The sequence below is a fragment of the Myxocyprinus asiaticus genome, chromosome 18, assembly GCF_019703515.2.
Source record: "Myxocyprinus asiaticus isolate MX2 ecotype Aquarium Trade chromosome 18, UBuf_Myxa_2, whole genome shotgun sequence".
Taxonomy (NCBI): Eukaryota; Metazoa; Chordata; class Actinopteri; order Cypriniformes; family Catostomidae; genus Myxocyprinus; species Myxocyprinus asiaticus.
Genome location: NC_059361.1, coordinates 26,221,410 through 26,246,826, shown reverse-complemented (window position 1 = coordinate 26,246,826; position 25,417 = coordinate 26,221,410). Strand labels below are relative to the sequence as shown.

The following is a 25,417-nucleotide window of genomic DNA, read 5'->3' as shown; positions in this document are numbered from 1 at the left end:
GAGTCAATCGCTACAGACCTCCAAAGTTCATGTGGCCTTCAGATTAGCTCAAGAACAGTGCATAGAGAGCTTCATGGAATGGGTTTCCATGGCCGAGCAGCTGCATCCAAGCCATACATCACCAAGTGCAATGCAAAGCATCGGATGCAGTGAATGCAATTGTAGAGCTCTTTAATTGCAATTCTTACTAGTAAGAATGTAATCTCAGTGCTTTGTAATTCAATAGTAGAGCTCTGCAATTGTACTCCTACTAATACAAATGCAAATAGTCCTATAATTGGACTTTTACAAGTAAAAATTAAATTACAGAGCTATGTAATTCATTTGTAGAGCCCAACTGCATTCTTACTAGTGAAAATGCAAACAGAGAGCTCTGTAATTGGAATTCTTACTAAAAGTAAATCTATTGTAGAGCTCTCTAATTAAATATTACTAGTAAAGATGCAATTACAATGAGCAAAGCTGGGAGAATTAAAAGCTAAATTATCTTGCTATATGCATGTACATACACTGTTGGACAAAACAAAAGAGTGTAATTTTTTTTTTTAACTTTAAAGAAGTCCACAGTGCTAAAAGTGCCTGAAGTTAAAGAAACAACAATTTACATACACAGATCTCATCAACTGAATTATACATAAATGCGTCAAGTCTATGTAAAATATCACCTACAGTTATGCTAATGAACAGTATTACGTGGCATAAGAATTGATAGTTATTCATTCAATATTGGTGTCTTTTATAATATAGCTGTTGCCGCTATTTTATAAAAGCAAGAAGCCACTCCCGGGCATATACATTATTTTATCAGGGTTAAGCGCTTTTTTGGCACTCCACTCAACGTTATGCCTAAGAATACCCCTTACTCATGGTAAAATCGTGTAACACAGGCCTCTTGTGGCTTATTGCTTTAATTATAAAATCTTAATAAATCAGCATCTATGTTCCAAATTCCATAAGCAAAATATAATAGCATAGAAGGGAGAAATTATGAGCACACACACTCCCTTATACACACACACACACATCCATACATACATACATATTTTCACACAAAGAATCAGAACACCCTTTCAAGCTGCAGCTCAGGAACCTCATTTGCAATTTCCTTTGACAGAGACTTTTCTGAGCGAGTGGCACGGCCCATTAAAACAGCATTAGTCCCAGGCCTTTGAATTAGACCAGGTCTAAACTCCAGGGACAGGCATCATGCCTGCATCACCTCGGTGGCAGAACAGAGAGGTGGCAGGATGGGGGGGCAGCAGGGATGAGCGATTAAGACAAGCCCAGCCAACACACATCAAAGGAGGGGCAAGCCTATTTGAGCTTCTGCTGGGCAGGGAAGAAAAAAGTCCTGCACTTCCTTTATTGTCAGCAAAGAATGAGAACAGAAGATCCCCCTGAAAGCCTAATGGTGACAAACATAGAGGCTTTTAAGCAGAGTGAGGAAAGAGAAGAAAGAGAAGAAGTGACTCTTTGCATATGAGACTTTTCTAGCAGAGAACTGCCAGAGGGACCGCCAGCCAATTAATGAGTGACCCGCAAGTACTATCACAAATTACTTTCCACTTTACATGTTAAGGGGACACACAAGTGCATGTGCCTGCACACACAATGCAAGGGTCTCTGCAGGGCACTCGGTTATATACTCACAATCCTCCACTACAGAGGCCCTGGAGCTTCTAAAATCGTTCCTCAATGTTTCTTTGCTTTCTTACTCCATCTATCTCTGTTACTTTGTCTTTTTCTCTTCCTTACCCCATTACACCAAAACTCATACTTAAACAAAAAGGTATGAGAGACTCTGTTACACATAAATGGTTACATAAAAAACCTATTACATAAATAAAAATACATAATACAAATATTAAGTACACATATTTTAATGAAATGATATTTTATTAGGCAAATTCAGAGCTTTTCAATTGGTGAGGCACGTCTCCCCTGGGGGGCACCAGAGAGCCCCAGGGGAGGCGCAGCGCGGGAAAAAAAAACATAACGGTTCACGTCTGTACATATCTGTCCTGCTAGCTTGCATGTTATGCATATGCGTGTTGCAAAATGGATCACTTTGTAGTGTCTACAATACAAAAGTCTACAGGAGAGGAGGCAGATTCCCTTCACCTCCACTTACTTATGTGAGTGGGTTTTCCGCTTTGACCCTGCTTAAAAGCAAATACCGATCAAGGCTGCCTGTGGAGGATGATTTACGTTTATTCCTTTCTACTGTGCAGCCCCGCATCGATCACCTGTGCTCATCAAAAAGTCGGACTCATTGTTCCCACTGATGTAGGGGCGATGAAAATGAAGAGGCAAAATCGGCAATCAGATTTATTTCTTTTCTTTTTCTTTTTTTGCTTAACGTAGGCCTATATGGAAGTGATTTTTACGCATTTGATACTGTGACAAAACAGCCCTGTCCATCTTGCTGATGTTGTTTGATGTCTGATGTTGATGTTTTCAAAGTTGAATTGGCTTAAGTAGCCTAAAATCTCCAAAATAGCTCTTATTCAATTGAGATAACGTTAGTAGCCTGTGACTGTTAATGAACATGTTTCCAGTTTAGTTATTTGACCGTCGAGGGTTATCTGTTCAGTGATCAGAATATAGAGCTGTCCATCGTGCTGATTTCATTCTATGTCTGATTTTGTTGGCTCTTTGGTTATAGGGCTGTTGAGAATACTTCGTTTAGTTTTTTGACTGTGGAGGACTCTATTCAGAAGGCAAATTTTTTATTTTATTTTTTCTCCCAATTTGGAATGCCCAAATTGGTGGCGTGGTGGTGATTCACCTCAGTCCGGGTGGCGGAGGACGAATCCCAGTTGCCTCGGCGTCTGAGATTGTCAACCCGCGCATCTTATCACGTGGCTTGTTGAGCGTGTTGCCATGGAGACATAGCGTGTGCGGAGGCTTCACGATACCCACCGCGGCAACCATGCCCAACTCACCATGCGCCCCACCGAGAACGAACCACATTATAGTGATCACAAGAAGGTTACCCCATGTGACTCTACCCTCCCTAGCATCCGGGCCAATTTGGTTGCTTAGTAGACCTGGCTTGAGTCACTCAGCATGCCCTGGGATTCAAACTAGCGAGCTAGAGAACCCCAGGAGTGGTAGCCGGCGTCTTTACCACTGAGCTACCCAGGCCCTCAGAAGGCTAATTTTAACAGTTTCCCAATTGCTTGAACGTGGTAAAAATGTGTTGCAAAGTATGTGTTCACAATATGTTTTAAAAAGAAAGACAAACGTGTTTGAAATGTTTTGAAAAAATATAACCTATTTCAAAATGAAACTGAATTTAAAATGGAATGTTGATAGCTTAATAAAAAAGTTTATCTTAATAAAAAAAATTATGTATATTGATGAACATAGCTTAAAAGCAATACTACTAATAAAACGTCTGTCTTCAAGTTCTCTAGTACCCAATTTGAAAACCCCTGCACTAGAAGATTTAGTGCCTGACATGTAAACTAAGGTTAGTTGGCTTCTATGGGTTATGCACAAAGTATTTACAAAGAAGGTAAACAAGTGTTTCACATCATAGCTCTTACTGTATCATGTATTCTACACTGTATGAAGTGATAACCTGCCATTGTTACCTTTCTACTTGATCTAATCCTTAAAATTAATTTTGCTTGCGTAACCTAATATAGTCAGGTTAAGTGTTTTTTAATTATTAAATTTATAATTATAATTTTATTAATTATATTTTTGACTTGAATCAAACCAGTTCATTTAATTAATTTTTTCCCCCAGTGTAGCATCAATGGAATGCTGCATTGACCAATCAGCATTCAGGACTGAAACTATACATTTCACACTGTGTTCTTAGAAGGTGCAACATTTCTCTGGCGTCACACTACATAGCACAGCATTTACTCTTTCAGTATGGACAGGAAAATAGCTTGTCGCTGGAAACTTGGTTATAATGTTTTATTTAGAGTGGCCATTTATTTTCACTCATCTCTCACTTGCCTTTTTTCTCTCTTTTGATAAAACACTCTTAGCTCGTCTATCCTCGGGCGTATCTCCACTCTCTTCCTGTACGTTTTACTCCTTCTAGTTTAGTCATTCTTATCCCTTGAATGTCAGAAGTCTTACACCTATTGCTCTCTGAGGATCATCTCTTTATCTTCTTACCTTCTCTAACTACAATTCTTAAATTAACAGCCTCAATATTATATTTATGACTACAGTTGAGTCTAGAATAGTCTACAGATTCCAGAGTTTCCTCATCAAATGTTCTCTTGCAATCTCTCTCTCTCTCTCTGTACGCATATTCTTTGTATCAGACTTGATGCTATCTTCTCATATATGCACTATGTAAGCCTAGCTCTGTCTCTCGATAGCTTCCATAAATCACTGATCTGCATAGTCTCTTTGTTCAGATGCTCGCAGTCTCTGAGGCCTATTTGCACCCTGGTGACTCCATTAAGACTGGCAGATGGTGGAGACCTGGGCAGGATTCAGAGCATGAGATTTTTGCATTGCTGGCTCCTTCTTGCAGATAATGAAAGCCACATCATTTCCCAGAGCACATGGTCAAAATTTAGAGTCCCGAACGGAGAGAGTGATCGAGGGCTTGCGGGCAAAGTCACACCTACAGACCCAACCTGCTCCATCTCTCTTTCTCTTGATCTTTCGCTCTCTTGTTGTGTAACACTTTCACATGTTACTGTAATGTTTCATAGATTGTAAACACAGCCCTTCTGTGGTATTCAAACATGTCCAATCAATGCCTCTCAAACTTTTTCTCACATGGACACACAGTGCTGAGACCGCTATAACAGAAGGTGTAAACACAGTGTGAAAGGCGAGTAAGCAAGCCGCAGAATGACTGCTTCATTCTGGGTCAGTGCAATCTAATTAGGTAATATGTTCAGCAACAGTTATAATAAATGCTTCATGGTTTGAAAGATCTCTTATTAATCTGCCCACAGGCTGAATCCTTGAACTCCTCCAAAGTGAGAACTCTTCAAATGTGGCATGTAGATGTCATGTGAGTAAATCTTTTGGAGGCATGGTGGTCCTGTCCGTGTACTGATTTGAACATTATACTGTATTTAACATGAATAATTTAATCTAACATACTGTATAGCATTACTAGGAGTTGAAGTAAAAAAATTGCTTTTGATTCGCTACTGAAATAGAAAGAGATTTCATATATATTTTCGTATATATAATTAGATTTCATAACTATTCGAAAATCACACATTTCCCTCTGGTAGAAGGCAATTTAAAGATTAATACTTGCTTGATTACAGAGACATTTGTTTTTAATATTACATTTAAAAGATGAAACAGATTGATACCACAACACTTTGTTGTTCTATTTTATTAATTCATATGGACAACTTGTCTTTCTTTTTTTTTTTTTTTTTTGAGTCACAGAAGCCATTATAATATCACAAATAAATGAAATGCTTCTGAATGTATTATATAGCATTTGCTTCATGAAAATCCCATTGGGTACACTGTAATATCTTGAGAGGTTTTGATATCTTCAAAATTGTGCCAGCTGACTCTGATAATTATTAGTGGTAGGTGATTATTACAAGGGCTAAATGATATAGCTTAAAAATTATAGCTCAATATTTATGTTTTGCTCTGAAATGGCTTAAAGGAATAGTTCACCTACAAATTAAAATTCTGTCATTATTCACATACCCTGATGCAGTCCCAGATGTGTAAGACTGTCTTTCTTCAGCAGAACACAAATTAAGTTTTTTGGAAGATAGAGCTCTGTCAGGTCTTTATAACAGAAGTACATGGCTGCCAGCACTTTGACGGTCCAAAATCCACATTTAGGCAGCATAAAAGTAATCCATGCGACTCCAGTCGAACAATGAATGTCTTCTGAAGTGAACTGATAGGTTTATGTAAAAAACAAGTCGATAATTAAAACGTTTTTAACTCTAAATCGGCGCTTCCATCCAGGGCTCTGATGCAGTTTGAAATGGCCGAACTGTCGCATGACGTTCGTTCTTCTGTTGTAAATAAGCGCCACTTCCGAATTCTTGCGTGAACTTGCCGACACGCTTTTTAAAAGTTAATAACGTTTTAATTATTGATTTATTTTTTACACAAACATATCGATTTGCTTTAAAAGACATTCATTGATCGACTGGAGTCATGTGGATTACTTTATTGCTGCCTAAATATGACTAACGGACCATCAAAGTGCTGGCACCCGTGTACTTCTATTATAAGGACCTCACAGAGCTCTATCTTCTTCTAAAAATCTTAATTTGTGTTCTGTTGAAGAAAGACAGTCATACACATCTGGGACGGCATCAGGGTAAGTGAATAATGAGAGAATTTTAATTGCAAAATTTCACAATTTCTGCCAGGGTATGCAAACTTTTGAGCACAACTGTATGTTGGTGTTATATAGGTAACATTGTGTATCAGATTTCCCTTTAAGAATTTCGTCCCTTTTCAAGTTAACTTATGTCAATGTGACTGTCACTCACCTGTCCATCCTGGCAGACAGCGACAGAAACCACTCACAAGGTCGCATCCATCAGCATGGTTACAGTCACAACGTTCGTGACACTCCAGCCCATATCTGCCATTCTGAATATTTGCACACACACACACACACACACACACACACACGTAGGTGCAGCTATCATTATGAGGACTCTCCACAGACATAATGATTTTTATACTGTACAAACTATAGATTCTATCCCCTAACCCTACCCCTAAACCTAACCCTCACAAAAAACGTTCTGCATTTTTACATTTTCAATAAAACATGGTTTAGTATGTTTTTTTAAGCGATTTCAATTATGGGGACACTAGAAATGTCCTCATAAACCATATTTATAGCATAATACACTTGTAATTACCAGTTTGTAACCTAAAAAAAAGTCCTTGAAAACCACTTAAACCTGCCCACACACACACACACACACACACACACACACACACACACACACACACACACCACAACCCATACTGATGAGTTTAAACTGCACTGTCATGACAAATATAAATATATAAATCAAATGTCAAATGTCTGCAGACAGATAGTGGAATCAGTCCCAGGAACACACTCACGGGGCAGGGTTGCTGGCATCGTTCTCCTCTCCAGCCTGAAGAGCATGTACATGAGCCATCTATTGGGTCACAAGCCGCACCATTGGCACACAAACAAGTCTGGTTACAGCCCAAACCCCAAGTCCCGCTGGAGCAAAGGATTGAGCAGTCCACACCCTGCCAACCTGCCAAGGAAAGGGAGATAGCACAGACATTTATAAATTTATTAGCACCATTCGTTCCTTTAGTAATTTAATTGCTTCCTTTTCCCACATTACCAGTCAAAAGTTTGGATACACTTGACAGAATATACAGTATATTTATCATGATCTTAAAGGAATATTCTGGGATCAATACAAGTTAAACCCAATTTACAGCATTTGTGGCATAATGTTGATTACCACAAAAAATAATATTGAAAAAAGCAAAACTCTGGGTTACAGTGAGTCACTTACAATGTATGTGAATGGGGCCAATCCATAAATGTTAAAATACTGTTACAAATGTTTAGCCACAAGACAATATGCGTGCTATTATGATTCTAATGTGATAAAATCGCTTACTAACCTTTCCTGTGTAAAATTATATCCAATTTTACAACTACGTTGCCATGACACCGTAAACCTTGTAATCCCAGTAAACAATGATTTACACAATTTTACAGCTAAAATAATACATGAGTTTTAACAGAAGAATTAATGTAAGTGCTTTCATAAAATTATAAGCTTCACATTTCTGTCTTTAAACCCTCCAAAAAATTACCCCATTCACTTCCATTGTAAGTGACTCACTGTAACCTCCATTTGTGCTTATTTTTTTTTTTTTAAGAAAAGGAGGGATGAGTCAAAACTATTTTTGCATAACATTATGCCATAACATTATGCCACAAATGCTGTCGATATACTAAATCATGAAAGAATTATCATTTTTGGGTGAACTAATCCTTTAACTTGTATTGAATCCAGAATATTCCTTCAAATGCCTGAAATTTATTTTGTAGCCAAATATAAATTGTTTTACTGCCTACATGCCTTTCCCATCTTTACAAAACTAAAACTTATTTTTTAAAATATTTTTCTATTCCTTTTTTTATCTTCTTTGTCTTTTTAAATGGATGAGTTAAACCAGATTTTGAAGGAAAAACAGCCAACAAGTGCCTAGCATATGCTGTATAACTCCAATACTGTTTAAAAAGCATCCTAGGTTGATACCTCATAAAGTTGGTTGAGGGAATGCTCAAAGTGTGCAAAACTTTAATCTACACAAAGTGAGGAAGAAGAAACGTAAGTTAGTTTTGATTTGTTACAATTTTTTTGGCCACTACACAATTCCCATTCTTCCATTTGTGTTATTTCATAATTTTGATGACTTTATTATTATTCTTGATTGTGGGAAATAGCTATAATAAAGAATGAGTAGGTGAGTCCAAACTTTTGACTAGTAGTGAATGTAAGTGCTAAGCATGAGATCAACACAACCAAGAGTCAACAAATTCAACTATCTTAGTTTTCACCTTTTCTCCCTAAGTTTTACACAAATAAACCTTCTCTGAGCTCAGCTAATGGAGCAGCAGAGGGAGAAGTAAGGTCATATCTAACAGAGGATCTAGAAGATTCGGTAACACTTTCTATAAAGCCCATATTTATAATAGGTTGTAAATGCATTGTAACTAATTATTAATGTATCATAATACACCTTATAATGTTATAACTTCTCATAAATAATTATAACCATAATTATAATAAATTATAATATTCATAGTTATAGAGTATAATGCATTATAACACATGCAACATCCAATTTTATCTGCAGAAGTTATAATGTATTATATATATATTATAGCATATTATATATATATATATATATATATATATATATATATATATATATATATATATATATATATATATATATATATAGACACACACACACACACACACTTGTGGCCAAAACGTTGGAATAATGTACAGATTTTTCTCTTATGGAAAAAAATTGGTACTTTTATTCACCAAAGTGGCATTCACACAATCACAATGTGTAGTCAGGACATTAATAACGTGAAAAATTACTATTACAATTTGAAAAAAATGTAAACTACTTCAAAGAGTTCTCATCAAAAAATCCTCCACATGCAGCAATGACAGCTTTGCAGATCCTTGGCATTCTTTTTTTTTTTTTTTTTTATATATATTTTTTTATTGGAATACACAAAGGGTACAACAATATTAATAAATCTATACATTCCTTATATATATATATATATATATATAAACAACTACTAAGGGTGGACACAAACATGAACAGTCACATCCCTCAGTGGGCCCTACCCCCCACCCACCCCCAAAAGAAGGAGAATAAAACAGAGAGGTATATTTACAAATAAATAAAACACATACATACACACCTACATCAATCTTGCACCTAGACATTCATACATAAATATATAATGTGACAAAGGAGTGTAGACACAGGATATCCGTAAGTTAATAACTACATATTATAAATCAGCAAAGACAGAGGGTGTATTCTTTACAAACATTTAGTAGAGGATCCCAGTTTTTATAAAATTTGTCAGTGGAACCTTTTAGTGCAAACTTTATTTTTTCAATATATAAAAAAGACATCAAATCTTCTAACCACGAGAAAGTGGGAGGAGATTTAGAGGACTTCCAGTGTAATAGAATTAGTCTACGAGCTATCAGTGAGGCAAAGGCAAGAACATTAGTATACTTCTTTGTATGTTCATCTAGAACTGCTGGGACACCAAAGATAGCAATCAAAGGGCATAGTTCGAGGGAAATATTAAGAATGGTAGAAAAAGTATCAAAAAAGGAATACCAAAAATCTTCCAGCTCTGGGCAATAAAAAACATGTGAGTGTGATCAGCAGGAGCCAGAGAACACCTATTGCAAGTGACATCTACGCCCAGAAATAGCTTACTTAGTTTGACATTTATAAGGTGAATTCTATGGAAAACCTTAAATTGAATCAGACTTAGTCTGGCACAAGATGAAGACGAATTAACCCTGCCAGCAGCAATTTCCCACCATTCCTTGTCCAGACTACGTCCGAGTTATAACTCCCATTGGTGTTTAAGCTGAGAGGTAGAAGACAAAACATAAGTATGAATTAAACTGTATAAAATAGATATAGAGCCATGTTTCTGTAATAAGCACTAAGTAATAATGAAAGGCCTCTGTTTTTCCATAGAACATAAGCAGAGTCTAAGGTTGAAGGCACAAACAAATGATTATTGCACATAGCACCATAAAGAGAAGTAGCAGCAAGTTTAAAATGCTGTTTGAATTGCCTCCATATCCTAAGAGAAGTGCGTAAAACCAAATTTGTTGTGTAATTTGAGGGACGACTAGACAAAGGAGCACACGCTAAGGCAGAAAGTGAGGATTAAGAGCAGGACTGTACTACTACCCTACACCAATCTATATGGGGAGAATTATACCAGCTGTGAATTTTGCTAATGTTTGCTGCCCAGTAGTAAATCAAAAAATTAGGCGGAGCAAGACCTCCATCTTTTTTATGTCTCTGAAGATTTGCCTTACTTAACCTGGGAGGTCTGCCCTGCCATATATAAGTGGAAATTGCACCATCCAATGATTTAAAGAAGGATTTAGGTAGAAACACCAGGAGTGTCTGAAAAAGAAACAAAAACCTAGGCAAAAAAATTCATTTTAATTGACTGAATTCTACCAAACAGAGTAAGAGGTAGCTTATCCCATCGCTGTAAATCTAGATCGAATAGATCGAAGAAGTATGAGATATTTACTCCTAAATAATGAAACTTTGTGGAGGAATGATGGAATGGCAACACCTCAGCTGGAATTTGTTTAGCTAAGTTATTTACTAGGAAACATTCACTTTTATTTATATTAAGCTTGTATCCTGAAAAAGAACCAAAGGTGTTAAAAATATGTAAAAGGTCTAAAACCGAGCTGACAGGATCAGAAACATAGAGCAGAAGGTCATCAGCATAGAGCGAGACATGATGTTCTATCCCTCCCCTAACAGTACCCGAGAAGAGCAGGGGATTTTTCAAAGCTATGAAAAGAGGTTCTATTGCTAAAGCGAACAGAAGGGGAGAAAGAGGACACCCTTGACCGGTACCTCTGGTGAGGGGGAAATATTGTGAACATAAAAAGTTTGTTCTCACATTAGCAACAGGAACAGTATATAGAAGGCGTATCCATGATGTAAAAAGAGGGCCATAGCCAAATCTATCTAATATATTGAATAAATAATTCCACTCCAACCGGTCGAAGGCCTTTTCTGCATCCAATGAAATGACCAGCTCACTAGTTGTGGTGGTAGATGGAGAAAGAATAGTATTTAAGAGTCGTCGAATATTTGATGACAATTGTCGCCCCCTGATAAAACCGGTCTGATCTTCAGAGATTATTTTAGGTAGACAGGGATCCAGACGGCAAGCCAGCACCTTAGCTAACAATTTCACATCCAAATTTAGCAGACTTATTGGCCTCCAGCTGCCACATTCATCTGGATTCTTATCACGCTTGAGTATAAGTGAAACAGAGGTCTGAGTGAGAGTTAGAGGAAGAGAACCATTCATTAAGGAATCATTATACAGGTGCATCTCAATAAATTAGAATGGCATGGAAAAGTTCATTTATTTCAGTAATTCAACTCAAATTGTGAAACTCGTGTATTAAATAAATTCAATGCACACAGACTGAAGTAGTTTAAGTCTTTGGTTCTTTTAATTGTGATGATTTTGGCTCACATTTAACAAAAACCCACCAATTCACTATCTCAAAAAATTAGAATATGGTGACATGCCAATCAGCTAATCAACTCAAAACATCTGCAAAGGTTTCCTGAGCCTTCAAAATGGTCTCTCAGTTTGGTTCACTAGGCTACACAATCATGGGGAAGACTGCTGATCTGACAGTTGTCCAGAAGACAATCATTGACACCCTTCACAAGGAGGGTAAGCCACAAACATTCATTGCCAAAGAAGCTGGCTGTTCACAGAGTGCTGTATCCAAGCATGTTAACAGAAAGTTGAGTGGAAGGAAAAAGTGTGGAAGAAAAAGATGCACAACCAACCGAGAGAACTGCAGCCTTATGAGGATTGTCAAGCAAAATCGATTCAAGAATTTGGGTAACTTCACAAGGAATGGACTGAGGCTGGGGTCAAGGCATCAAAAGCCACCACACACAGACGTGTCAAGGAATTTGGCTACAGTTGTCGTATTCCTCTTGTTAAGCCACTCCTGAACCACAGACAACGTCAAAGGTGTCTTACCTGGGCTAAGGAGAAGAAGAACTGGACTGTTGCCCAGTGGTCCAAAGTCCTCTTTTCAGATGAGAGCAAGTTTTGTATTTCATTTGGAAACCAAGGTCCTAGAGTCTGGAGGAAGGGTGGAGAAGCTCATAGCCCAAATTGCTTGAAGTCCAGTGTTAAGTTTCCACAGTCTGTGATGATTTGGGGTGCAATGTCATCTGCTGGTGTTGGTCCATTGTGTTTTTTGAAAACCAAAGTCACTGCACCCGTTTACCAAGAAGTTTTGGAGCACTTCATGCTTCCTTCTGCTGACCAGCTTTTTAAAGATGCTGATTTCATTTTCCAGCAGGATTTGGCACCTGCCCACAAAATGAGAAACAAGAGACCAAAAAATGCAGATGAGCTGAAGGCCACTGTCAAAGAAACCTGGGCTTCCATACCACCTCAGCAGTGCCACAAACTGATCACCTCCATGCCACGCCGAATTGAGGCAGTAATTAAAGCAAAAGGAGCCCCTACCAAGTATTGAGTACATGTACAGTAAATGAACATACTTTCCAGAAGGCCAACAATTCACTAAAAATGTTTTTTTTATTGGTCTTATGATGTATTCAAATTTTTTGAGATAGTGAATTGGTGGGTTTTTGTTAAATGTGAGCCAAAATCATCACAATTAAAATAACCAAAGACTTAAACTACTTCAGTCTGTGTGCATTGAATTTATTTAATACACGAGTTTCACAATTTGAGTTGAATTACTGAAATAAATGAACTTTTCTATGACATTCTAATTTATTGAGATGCACCTGTACATGTCTAACAATAAAGGTGTCAGATGTTTGGCAAAACTTTTGTAGAAATAAATTGGAAAACCATCCGGACCTGCTGCCTTGCCACGTTGCATAAGCTGGAGACCTTTCAAAATCTCATCTAAATCTAGAGGCTTATCAAGATCAGCTATATCAATGAGGAATGTCTAGACTGTCTAAGACATGTTCCATGATGGAATCATCTTCAGGTGGTTCTGATTTATAAAGGTCAGAGTAGTAAGAGGAAAAAACATCATTGATATCAGATTGATTTTTAGTTAAAGAACCAGACGAATCATACACCTGAGTAATTAGACGAGAGGCAGCAAAACCTTTAAACTGGGACGCCAGTAGCCAACCAGCTTTGTCTCCATAATCATAATAATGTAGCATCTGGACCAATCAGACACACAATTATTCATTATTTAATGAACAATCCAACAGATCGTCTCAAGACCTTAACAAGCAAAGGTCCAAGTAGGCCCAAGCAGACTCCGAGATGTCGGCTCTCCCACTAATCATTATGAGCTTTTACTCCCCCTTTGCTGACACTAGTCCAGCAACTAGTGGACCTCAGAGACACTCCAGGTGGGGGAAGGTAGCCACATGCAATGCAAAGGAATGTGGGAAGAAGTAACTCACTCCATTCCCCCATAGGAAAGACACATAAAGCCCATAAAACAGACTTTTCTTCATTAATTTATAGACAAAGTGTTCTATAAATGAACATGCATATCCTCAGGACATTGTGTATGATTATTACTGTCTCGTATAGTGTCTTTTGTACTGTATACCGTTTTGTACATGTTTATGACAGAACCACTAGATAATGTAAAATGATTAGTATCATGTTTCCTATCGAATTAATCCTTGTGCGATGCCCTAAACATTGGAGTATAGCACCCCCTTATAGAATGCGTTGTATGCTTGTTATATTAATCAGAGCATAAAGGGGCACAAACTGCTAGCTTACTCCAATGATGCAAATGAGTCAGCTTCCAAACAAAGGAACTTTTCCCGCTGGAAAATTGCACCTTTCTCATTGGTCAAGCCAAACTCGAGAGGAGTGACCTCCCTCAGGAGTTAAAGGGCACTGTCGGAGTGACCTCCCTCCTCTTCTTCTCTCTCTCTCTTCCCTCTTCTCTTTCTCCCTTCTGCTCATGGTTGCTGCTCATGTGGGACCGGAAACACCCGGTCCGACCGCGAGGTCACGGGCAGGCAGGCCTCAACACATCAAGCCATGTGTAACTACCTCGACCATAATGGAGTCAAACTAACACCGCAAGTTCATCATTTCTTCATTCAACACGGAAGAAATTGATTGCAACTTCAACACCATCAACTCCAGGAACCATCAAGACTTTCTGCTGAGACTGCATCCAGGCTCTCTCTCAACAGCCAAGGCATTGCAAGTATCATACAATTAACTAACTAAACAGAGGTTTAGTATAAGCTGTGAACCCCTTTGTTAACAAAGGTGCTTTGAAGTAAGAAACTGATGGTTCTTTCAGATGGTTAAATGACTCTTTTCATAGCTTCATTCATCTGTTCTATTCCGGTTTCATTCACTTTCACTTTTCCATTTCCCATGTATGCATGATTTGTGTGTATGTGTTTGTTTAGATTAGTTATGTGTTCGTGATTTAGTTAAATAAAGCTTTTGTGTACATTCTTGTGAGTTGATTCTGGTCTGCTTGTAAATCAACATCAATTTAATGATTTGATCACAGCTACATGCTAAGAAAGAATTATTTTTCTGTGGCCATGGAAAATATCCTTTCTGAGAGTTGATAGACGATCAATACTGAGTGTTCGCTGGACGAACAGATTAACTGATTGTAATATTAATTCAGCTACATCAAGTTAATTCTATTGACTAATACAAATATTTATAATTAATTATATTGAGTTATGGTTAATTATCCATATTCCACTTTTAAAGATAATTTGACTGTGGTATATTTTGATAAATAATCTCATCCCTGTTTTTAAAAGATTTCGCTTCAAAACTGTACCTAAATATGTGTAATATTATTTTCAATAAGCCATGAGAATAATATTACTCCAATAAGATAATTAATCATAATTCCCTTATTAAAGCTAATTCCTTACAATAGAAATTGTGAGCGGATACAACAAAATATTGTATTACGATTTTAATGGTGGAGAATTTTATTCAGACAAATAATCTAGTTATTTGTCATTTATCTAATTTATAATGGTTGTCGAATGCAACTAATTCCATTATAAATTTCCTTACATAATAATGTAGAATAAGGACAGTTTAATTTAATTCCTAGCTCACACATACTGTTTCCCTATATATAATGGTGGAGGTACGCGGGCACTTTAACCCATCCCGTGTACATTTATACTACCAAATTCGCTACAATAAGTAGCTTTAGTTCTTTGCAGCATAAATTCAGCATTCTTTGTACTAAGCAGATCAAATTCTGATTTTAGCTCCAATTTCTTAGCCCGCAGCTCAGGAGTAGGATTATTAAGAGACTGCTTATCAGTCTCAATGATGGAATTAATCAGGTCTTGTAACTTTTGTTTTCTTTGTTTGTTTTTATAACCAGTGTATGAAATAATGTGTCCTCGAATTACCACTTTGAAGGTTTCCCATCACATAGATTCTGACTTACTGGTCTTAATAAACACATCAATATTGGTACTGATATATTTACAGAACTGTTTATCTGATAATAATCCTGAATCAAACCTCCATTGATTTGCCCTACCTCTATTACAAGTGAAAATCAGGTTAAGGGAGTGTGGAGCATGATCGGAAATAACCATAGCTGAATATTCCAAGGAATTAATTAATGGCAAGAGAGCTTTATCTAAAAAAAAAAAAATCATTGTGCGAATATGATTGGTGTACACTGGAAAAAAAAAGAAAATTCCTTTTTTGACGGGTGAAGAAAGCAGCATGGGTCAATGCATCCAATCTGATCCATGAATGCAGACACTGCCTTAGCCATAGCTGTTTGCTCTAGAGTTTTAGGATTTGACCGATCGTATCTTGGGTCCATAACACAATTAAAATTGCCTCCTAATATAAGGTGATGGGAGTTTAAATTTGGAATAGATGAAAAAAGGGAAGTGAAAAATGTGGGATTATCCCAGTTTGGGGCATAAATATTCACAAGCACAGCTGGCATATAAAAGAGATTTCCAACGACTATAACATAACGTCCCTTGGGATCTGCAATGGTCTGCAGCGGAGAGAAATTAACTCGTTTATGCATAACAATGGCAGTACCTCTGGCTCTACTGTTAAAATTAGAATGAAACACCTGACCTATCCAGGGTTTCTGTAATCTGATATGATCTTTAATGCGCAGATGTGTTTCCTGAAGAATAACAAAATCAGAGTTCAAATTCTTAAGATGAGAAAACACTCTAGAACGTTTAATTGGTCCTCTCAAGCCTCGAACATTCCAACTGACCAAATTAACAGAAATCCCTCTACTACTTAGGCCCATATCAGAAAGAGCCATTTCTTTAGAGCAGAAAAAAAAAAAAAACAGAATCAAGAAGAAGAAAAAAAGAAAGACTGACCTTTAGTGTCAGGGAAGCAAAAATAATCTAATAGATGCAGTCTTAGCAAATAAGGGAGAGAGCATGTGGATTTAACTGTAAACTATGTTAACTGATGTAAGTAAGACAGCGTAGAAACTCGGTTTATGAAATAGTCTATTATCACAGTTCAGTCAAAGATCTAGTATGATGCTTCATAGGAAAAAGATAAACAAAGACAGCACAACTGGACATTATCCATTTTGAATATGTTCCTGGAAGTAATGTTCAGCAGCCTCCGGGGTGTCAAAAACATGCTCACCGTTATGAGTGATGCGCAGTTGGGCGGGGTAAATCATCCCAAAGTGTATTCCCTTCTTGTAGAGGCTTGACTTCACTTTGTTGAAGGCTGCACGCTTCTTGGTGATACCCACGCTGAAGTCCTCATAGATCTTTATGGTATGAACTTGATTTGAGATCTCTTTATGTTCCTTGGCCCAGCACAGCACCAAATCTTTGTCCAGAAACCTGTGGAATCTGACTATGAACAGCCGCGGTCTATCGCCTTGACGGGGCTTAAGCTGCGTTCACACTGCCAGCTACTTTGTCGCTGCACGTCACCAGTGGCTGGCGGTTAGGTCGCTAGAGGTGTGTATGGAGAATCTAAACAGCACTGTTTCTTTACAATTAATATTATTATTAAAATATTAGGTTGACTCTTTTCATAGCTTCATATTAGGTAAAAAGTAAGGTTATTAATATGGTATGTTTATTCACTATATCTGATCATTTATATGGTTTCGTTTGCTGTCATACATGTAACACATTTTCAAAACAAATTATTTAATAGTTAATTTTACAGGCTATTTGATGAATTAAACCTACTTGGAATCCCCGTGATCTCAGATATACCTTTCCACGCATAATTTTTCTTAAATATGTCCCTGTACGTGGGCAGAGTTATATAACACTGGTAAATTGCTAACAGCAAGGATTAGCCATTCCTCCATCTTTCCATCACTGCAGGAGCTGAGAGAGAGAAGGATCATGTGAGCTCTACCATCTTCTCTCATATTGGCTGTCGCTTCCGAATGTCGCTCTTCATTTGCATAAAGTTAAACATTTCTCAACTTTTTCGCATCGCTGGACGTGCCCACATCCGTTTGCCAACGGTAGCCATCGCTCGTGTCGCTGGAAGTCGCCAGCTCTCATTGAAAATGAATGAGATGAGGTCGTTTTGTCGTTGCGTGTCGCTGGCAGTGTGAACGCAGCTTTAGGCGCCAGACTCCGATGAGCGCGATCAATTTCAGGAGGGGTTGACAGAACATCTCCCATAGTTTTAAAGAAAAAGTCAGTCATGAATTCTCTTGCATTTCTGCTCAATTCCCTCTGGAAAGCCTACCACCCATAGATTCTGTCGCTTCGAACGGGACACCAAATCATCCACAGCGGAACCAAGCGTCGCATTTAGATCGTTTATTTGGCCTTTAACGAAGTGAATTTTCCAACTCAGTAATCCTACTGCTGTGATCGGCGAGAGCCGTCTCCATCTCCGAAATAGTGGCAGTATGAGAAGCCAGAGTGCTGTGAATGCTCTCCAAAGCTGTTTGAAAAGGGGATAGAGAAGAGTTCAGCAAAGCTGTAAATTCCTCTGACCAACTTCACCTTGACTTTAAGCTCCAACACGAGTACCTCTGTTGTTAAAGGAACAGGCGCCGCCGCCATGTCGGAAGCCTCCTTGCCTTTACCTGCGGTTTGCTGGTCTTGGTTTTTAGCACTGCCAAGTTTAGTATTTTTGCCCATTTCTGAATTTGCTCCACTCTCTATTCACCAAAGACACTTTATCACGTGCAAATTGTAAGTAAGGACAGTAGCAATAAACACTAATTAAGCAAAAAAGTCAGAGCACAGACACCGTGTGACCTCTCACTACATCGTAAAACCGAAGTCCGATCCTTGGCATTCTAGCTGTCAGTATGTCCAGATACAGTACTGTGCAAAAGTTTTAGGCACTTGTCAAAAATGTTTCATAGTGAGGATGTCTTCAAAAATAATGACATAAATAGATTTCATTTATCACTTAATGTCATACAAAGTCCAGTAAAAATAAAAAAAGCTAAATCAATATTTGGTGTGGCCACCTTTGCCTTTAAAACAGCACCAATTCTCCTAGGTACACCAGGACACAGTTTTTCTTGGTTGTTGGCAGATTGGATGTTCTAAGCTTCTTGGAGTATTCGCCACAGTTCTTCTCTCTATTTAGACTGTCGCAATTGCTTCTGTCTCTTTATGTAATCTCAGACTAACACGATGTTCAGTGGGGGGCTTTGTGGGGGCCATAACATCTGTTGCAGGGCTCCCTGTTCTTCTATTCTAATCTTTTCTATTTGCAAAAGTAATGTTTGAGAGTCTAACATTTAAATTTCCTACTGACACACTAAAGCTGAAGATATAAATAACCATCTTAAGACAAATGCTTTTGTGAAACATCTTATGTGCCTAAAACTTTTGCACAGTACTGTACTCAGGTGACATTTCACCCCACGCTTCCTGTAGCACTTGCCATAGATGTGGCTGTCTTGTCAGGCACTTCTCACGCACCTTACAGTCTAGCTGATCCCACAAAATCTCAATGGGGTTAAGATCCATAACACTCTTTTCCAATTATCTGTTGTCCAATGTCTGTGTTTCTTTGCCCACTCTAACCTTTTCTTTTTGTTTTTCTGTTTCAAAAGTGTTTTTTTCTTTGCAATTCTTCCCATAAGGCCTGCACCCCTGAGTCTTCTTTACTGTTGTACATGAAACTGGTGTTGAGTGGGTAGAATTCAATGAAGCTGTCAGCTGAGGACATGTGAGGCGTCTATTTCTCAAACTAGAGACTCTGATGTGCTTATCCTCTTGTTTAGTTGTACATCTGGCCTTCCACTTCTCTTTCTGTCCTTGTTAGAGCCTGTTGTCCTTTGTCTTTGAAGACTGTAGTGTACACCTTTGTACGAAATCTTCAGTTTTTTGGCAATTTCAAGCATTGTATAGCCTTCAATCCTCAAAACAATGATTGACTGATGAGTTTCTAGAGAAAGCTGTTTCTTTTTTTACCATTTTTGTCCTAATATTGACCTTAAGTCATGCCAGTCTATTACATACTGTGGCAACTCAAAAACAAACACAAAGACAATGTTAAGCTTCATTTAACGAACCAAATAGCTTTCAGCAGTGTTTGATATAATGGCAAGTGATTTGCTAGTACCAAATTAGCAATTTAGCATGATTACTGAAGGATAAGGTGTTGGAGTGATGGCTGCTGGAAATGGGGCCTGTCTAGATTTTATCAAAAATGACTTTTTTCAAATAGTGATGGTGCTTTTTTTTTTACATCAGCAATGTCCTGACTATACTTTGTGATCAGTTGAATGCCACTTTGGTGAATTAAAGTACCAATCTCCTTCCGAAACAGCTAAATCTGTACATTATTCCAAACTTATGGCCACCAGTGTATACTGTATATATATAACATACAGTATATATAATAGGTATGCTTTAAGTAAAGTGACAAAAGCAATGCTTTATAAATATCCATAAGATATTTTTAAGTGGTTATAAGACATTACAAGTCATGCTGGAAGATATATACATGCACAAAATACAAAATAACACACATTCAATGTACATTTTGAGGTATTATGAAAAACACTTGTAAAGCTACAAGGTTAAAATATATCAGAAACTCTAAATGTGTAATGTTGATCACACATGTATCCAATATTCTTACACCGAAGTATAAATAAAATCAAACTGATTCTATACTGGATTCTATTCAATAAACATTAATGTTTGTGCATCTTATTTGGAGACTTAATAAATAACTTCCATTATATAAGTTTGACTTGTATTGTATGATACAAGTTTATGTTATGGCTGTTTATTAGAAAATATTGCTTTTGTAACTTTACTTAAAGCAGGCAAAGAATGCTTATAATATGATCACGTCATAAAGCCTTTTGATTGTTTACACTATACAGCACTTATACGATTAACTTTATTAACTTCTGCTGCGTTAAAATTGAATGTTGCTTGTGTTATAATGCATCACTGACGTGCACAGAACGGGGGCTACAGGGGTGCAAGCCCCTGCCCCCTTCGTTCACAAATCTAAAGGTGCCCTTTTGGTCGAGGGGAGATTTAAGTGGAGGTGCCTTTAAGAGGACATGCTACAGCACAATCCCCCGCTGACAGGCTGAAGCGGGCAGCACAACAACCCCCCACCGACAACTTTTGGGTAGGTTTATATTTCAAGTCCCTGACCGATTTCTCTTCCCACTCTCTCCATTTCCTTGTTCCTGCTAAGGTCTGTGCACATCACTATAATGCATTATACTCTAAAGTATAACTATGAATAAGGGAAGTCTTATAATGTGTTATAACTGTAGTTATAATTATTTATGAGAAGTAATAACTTATTCTAAGATGTATTACGAGACATTATGAATGAAGTATGCATTTATAATGCCTTTACAATTCATTTTAAATATGGGCTTCATAGAAAGTGTTACCGCGGATTATTTTCTCTTGTGACTAACACTGCAAAGCAGTCAATGAGTGGAATATATGCATGGTTTGAGGTCAACATGAGAGCAGGGAGGGAGAGGCAGAAACGTTGTGTAGCACACTAGGGTTCTGCATTTTGAATGGGATGAGGATTATAAAGGTAGTGTCTCTAATGAGCTTCCTCCTAAACTGAAGGGACCTGAGTGGATGCTCCACTGGTGCAAGCCTTTCAGGATGAGCCAATGTTTATGCAATACAAGAGCTGCCCCACAGGTATGCTTAGCTGCGGTCAGCCAAATGCTGAACACATGGCTCTTGAGTATTCCTACTGATTTGTTATGCTTTTACAGCTGAAATAAGCCATACTATGTCTTAGTAAGTTGTAAGTGGTTATGTATCATTTGAAAGTGACCTAAAGGGGCTTTGAATCCTTTGATACTGAACAACCAGCTTTGCATAATGACAAAAATGGATATATGAGAGTGTCTGATGTCTGATGTACAGAGAGTGTTTGATTTAGCAGTATAATGGGCTAGTAAGGTGTACTAAATAAAAATTTTCAATTTCTGTTTCTTTTACTGTTTCATTACATTGATTTCAGTCTGTAAAGTAAAGTGAAAAATGATTAATCGTGCCTGGAAAAATCAATTGTAAAGATTACGATTCATCCTCACAATTTTATTGTATGTATTGATTTAATATTGATCTATTCATGTTGTTAATTTTACAACCTTGTTTTCGGGTTGGTTAAAAACCCACAATCTTCCATGGCTTTTTCTTTCTCACTACACAACGGAAAGCAAAAACAACAAATGAGATCTCTTTAATATCTCAATTGTTTCTCCTCAACAGCAAGAGATTAATTAAATAGAGATTAAATGGAGACTTCTACTTAAGTTTCTGGCTGATAAGATTTTGCTCCTGAGAAAAAGTCCCCAGTAATCTCACATGTCTCCATCAGAATTTCAGAAGACATCTCAACAATGTAGCAAAGTCTGCAATCAAATGTCTTAGATTTCAATATGAACTCATAAAATTATTTTAAAAAATCACATTTGAGGTAGACTATCCACACGCATTTTAAATCTCTTAACTCTTACTCTATGTCAACAATTATCTCATTTGGGTCTATTGTTATTTCTATCTAAGAAATTTTAGGAGAAACATCTGAGACAAAAGTTCTTAAGTCTCCAGAGCTATGAAAGAGCAATCTCTGCACATTCAAATTTTCCTTTGGGTATCCCTGTCTATAAGAGAGACACTGGGATAAGGACAGATGAAAAAGAGGGAAAGCATGAGAGCAGGTTATGCTGTACCTTCTTTACAGATGCAGGAGCCATTGATCGGGGAGCAGGACGCCTGGTTGTGACAGTGGCAGGTGGAAGTGCAGTTAGTCCCATATAGTCCTAGGGGGCAGTTCTGGGAACAGTCATCTCCCTGAAAAATGCAAAAACACAGGAATTGTTGAACCATTCATTAAATAGTAGCACTTTACATTACAGTGTCCATGTTACACATATTACATTTTCAAATAATTAGGTGTGCTTGCTAGGGTGCAGCCATCATTTCAGAAGTGAGGGGGACAGAATGTCAAATATAATAACAATTTTTACTGACCACTGACTTATTGATTGAGGTTTATTTTCTCTCATATCTCTACTTGCTCTTAATTGGCTTAATAGACTATTTATGCAATAAAATAGAAAGAAAGAAAGCCATGCATATGTTTTGTACTGTTTATAGCACATTACACTGTATATTGTACTATACCGTTTATATGTTGCAAATTTTATTGTTTAGTGTTTTTTTATATTGTATTGTATGTACATTGCACACAGTAATGGATACTTGCACATTCACATTCTATTTTAACTATTCTATTCTATTCTGTTCTATTCTGTTCTATTCTATTCTATTCTACAGTCCACTGTTGGGGAAAGCAATAAAAAAGTCACTCAAACAACACTATTGCAAAGAGACTATGTAATTGACCTGAAGTGGCAGCATTTCACTGTAAGAAAACTACTTTTATTAAAATATGATCAGATCTTATATCAATAGAGCTAAGAATAACATGCAGGACATCTTCAATCAACATTTAATTTCAAACAACTTTTTCAAGCTATTTTTAACATCTTTCTCTTTATGCTTTCTGACTAGTTTGTTCAAACTCAACAAAATATTACATAATACAGAAAAGACATGTACAATATTGCAAAAATAGAGAACCCTACAAATTAAAAACCATCACAAATCTTTAATGCATAACACATCTAAACTGTGAGTAACTTTAAATGCTACACATCCACAAAACTACTTTGTTTCAGCTATCTGCCTTTTCAATTGAATTATAAAGTATCATGCAAAAGAAAATGGTAGGGTTAAAACATGTTTTCCTAACGGTATGCTTGGAGTCAACTAACTGAAACTGCATAATGTTTAAAGTTATTATAGCAGCCTGCTGAGAGTCAGTCATTTTATTTATAAAATGCCAATGCTCAATACTGTAATTAGTGTAATTTTCGTTATCCTTTTGGGGTCATTACAATAAAAGTGATTGTTAAAACATGCAGAATACAGCAATGATAAAGACAGACAAATGTAGTGGCTGTTAATGTGTGAAAATATCAATAAAACATTAACAATCATCCTCTTTATTTTGAATTGAAGGGCTTTGGTAACATATTTGTGAAAATAAAAACAAAGTTTACGTGCACGTTTCAGTGAGTCGTTAATATTTGCAAATTATATTTATAAAATAGCTTTCTAATATTCACCAAGGAAAATAGGCAGAGTAAAAAAAAAAAATAGTAAATGATTAATCTTTGTACAGCACAATTCAGAGACCACATGGCAACTTACGTTACTTGACTTAATTGTAAGAAACAAGTGAAGGGTTTTTGCCACTTCGAGCTCATCATGATCTATGACTGTGTTAGTTGAGATTCAGCGTGGGTGTCTCTGGTGGGTGTGAGTGAGGGCGTGACAGGCGAATGATTGGGTTGTCATGGAAATGACGATGGAAGGTCACGTACTGTCTCTTTAGAGATTGGACAGGTGAATTTTAAATCTGGATTTATACATACTCATTTGCCCGATGAAAAAAATAACGTAAACCAATTTGCCCAATAAAAAAAAGTGCAGAGGACGAATTTAAATTTTATTAAAAGTTCAGGGGACACGTCCCCCAAGTATTCTACACCCAGGCTCATATTTATGCTTAGGAATTTTTGAAAACCCCTAACACAAAGTATAAAGTATAAATATTAGATGCACAACCCATCCCACACCATTTGTGCTTCAAACATGGATACCTAAAAAATTTTAGGGACCAGAATATCATAGAGAAAGGGGGGTTGGCTCATTTGATTTGGGCCAGTAAGCAATGCCCGAGCAACCACCCAGAACACCCTAGCAACTACACAGCACCACCCTGGCAACCACCCTCAACACCCTAGCATCGTGATGGCGAGTTTTGAAGCACCACTCATATTTTCTTTCAGAATTTAGTCTAGTAATTAATATTATTCAGTACTTCAGTAGTATCATTCAGTAAATTTCCAAAATATCAAAGCATATGAGTCAGATATGATTTTATGTCAGCCACAGTTGTGCTCAGAAAGGTGAAGAGCCTATATTAGGTTCAGATTATATTTCATCAGCAGCAAAACATGAAGTTTATATGTAGCTTGTGTCCTCATTGCTATCACAGACTGAGGATGCTCAGAGCTCTGTGCTAAAGGCCTGCTTTCCCCAGCTGCATTAATGAGCACACAGCCCCTGGCCCTCTGCACCTAATAAATCCTCTTTCCCAGCCAAACAACACCACTACAGTATCTGTGCTTTACCAGGCCTAACAAGGGAGGCGTCTGTATCCCAGAGCTGGCCGTCACCAGTTTCACCTTGCCTCATCCCTGGCTGTGACTGACAGCTGACAAAATGATTTAGACTCCCAATTAGTGGGGTCATGGCAGTTTGCCGTGTGGCTGCTGCCTCCATCTCCCTAGTGCTGCAGATTGAGCAGCAAAGGACCCGCTCTCTCATTATCATCTGGAACTAGAACTGAGCGGGAGACAGGATAAGATATGCCACAGGACACCATGGGCACCAAGAGGGACTTAAAGTTAGACTGAGCCTCTCAATATATATTTTATTTCCCCCTCTCTATCTTTCAATCTGTCATAATTTATCTTTCTCTCTCATTCTTTCACTTTGATACAATCATCTACAATAT

The 25,417-nt window shown here is 37.4% G+C and overlaps 1 protein-coding gene across 2 annotated transcripts in view; it reads right to left on the bottom strand.

Moving 5' to 3' along the window:
* LOC127455990 (multiple epidermal growth factor-like domains protein 11) overlaps nucleotides 1-25,417 on the bottom strand; it is a 196,577-nt gene that overhangs the window by 38,429 nt on the left and 132,731 nt on the right. For both annotated transcript variants that reach the window (XM_051724242.1, XM_051724243.1), the window contains exons 12-14: nucleotides 22,500-22,620; nucleotides 7,066-7,229; nucleotides 6,474-6,576 (exon numbers count right to left, since the gene is read on the bottom strand). In XM_051724242.1, coding sequence (XP_051580202.1) covers nucleotides 6,474-6,576; nucleotides 7,066-7,229; nucleotides 22,500-22,620 — 388 coding nt within the window. The remainder of the gene's footprint in view (nucleotides 1-6,473; nucleotides 6,577-7,065; nucleotides 7,230-22,499; nucleotides 22,621-25,417) is intronic.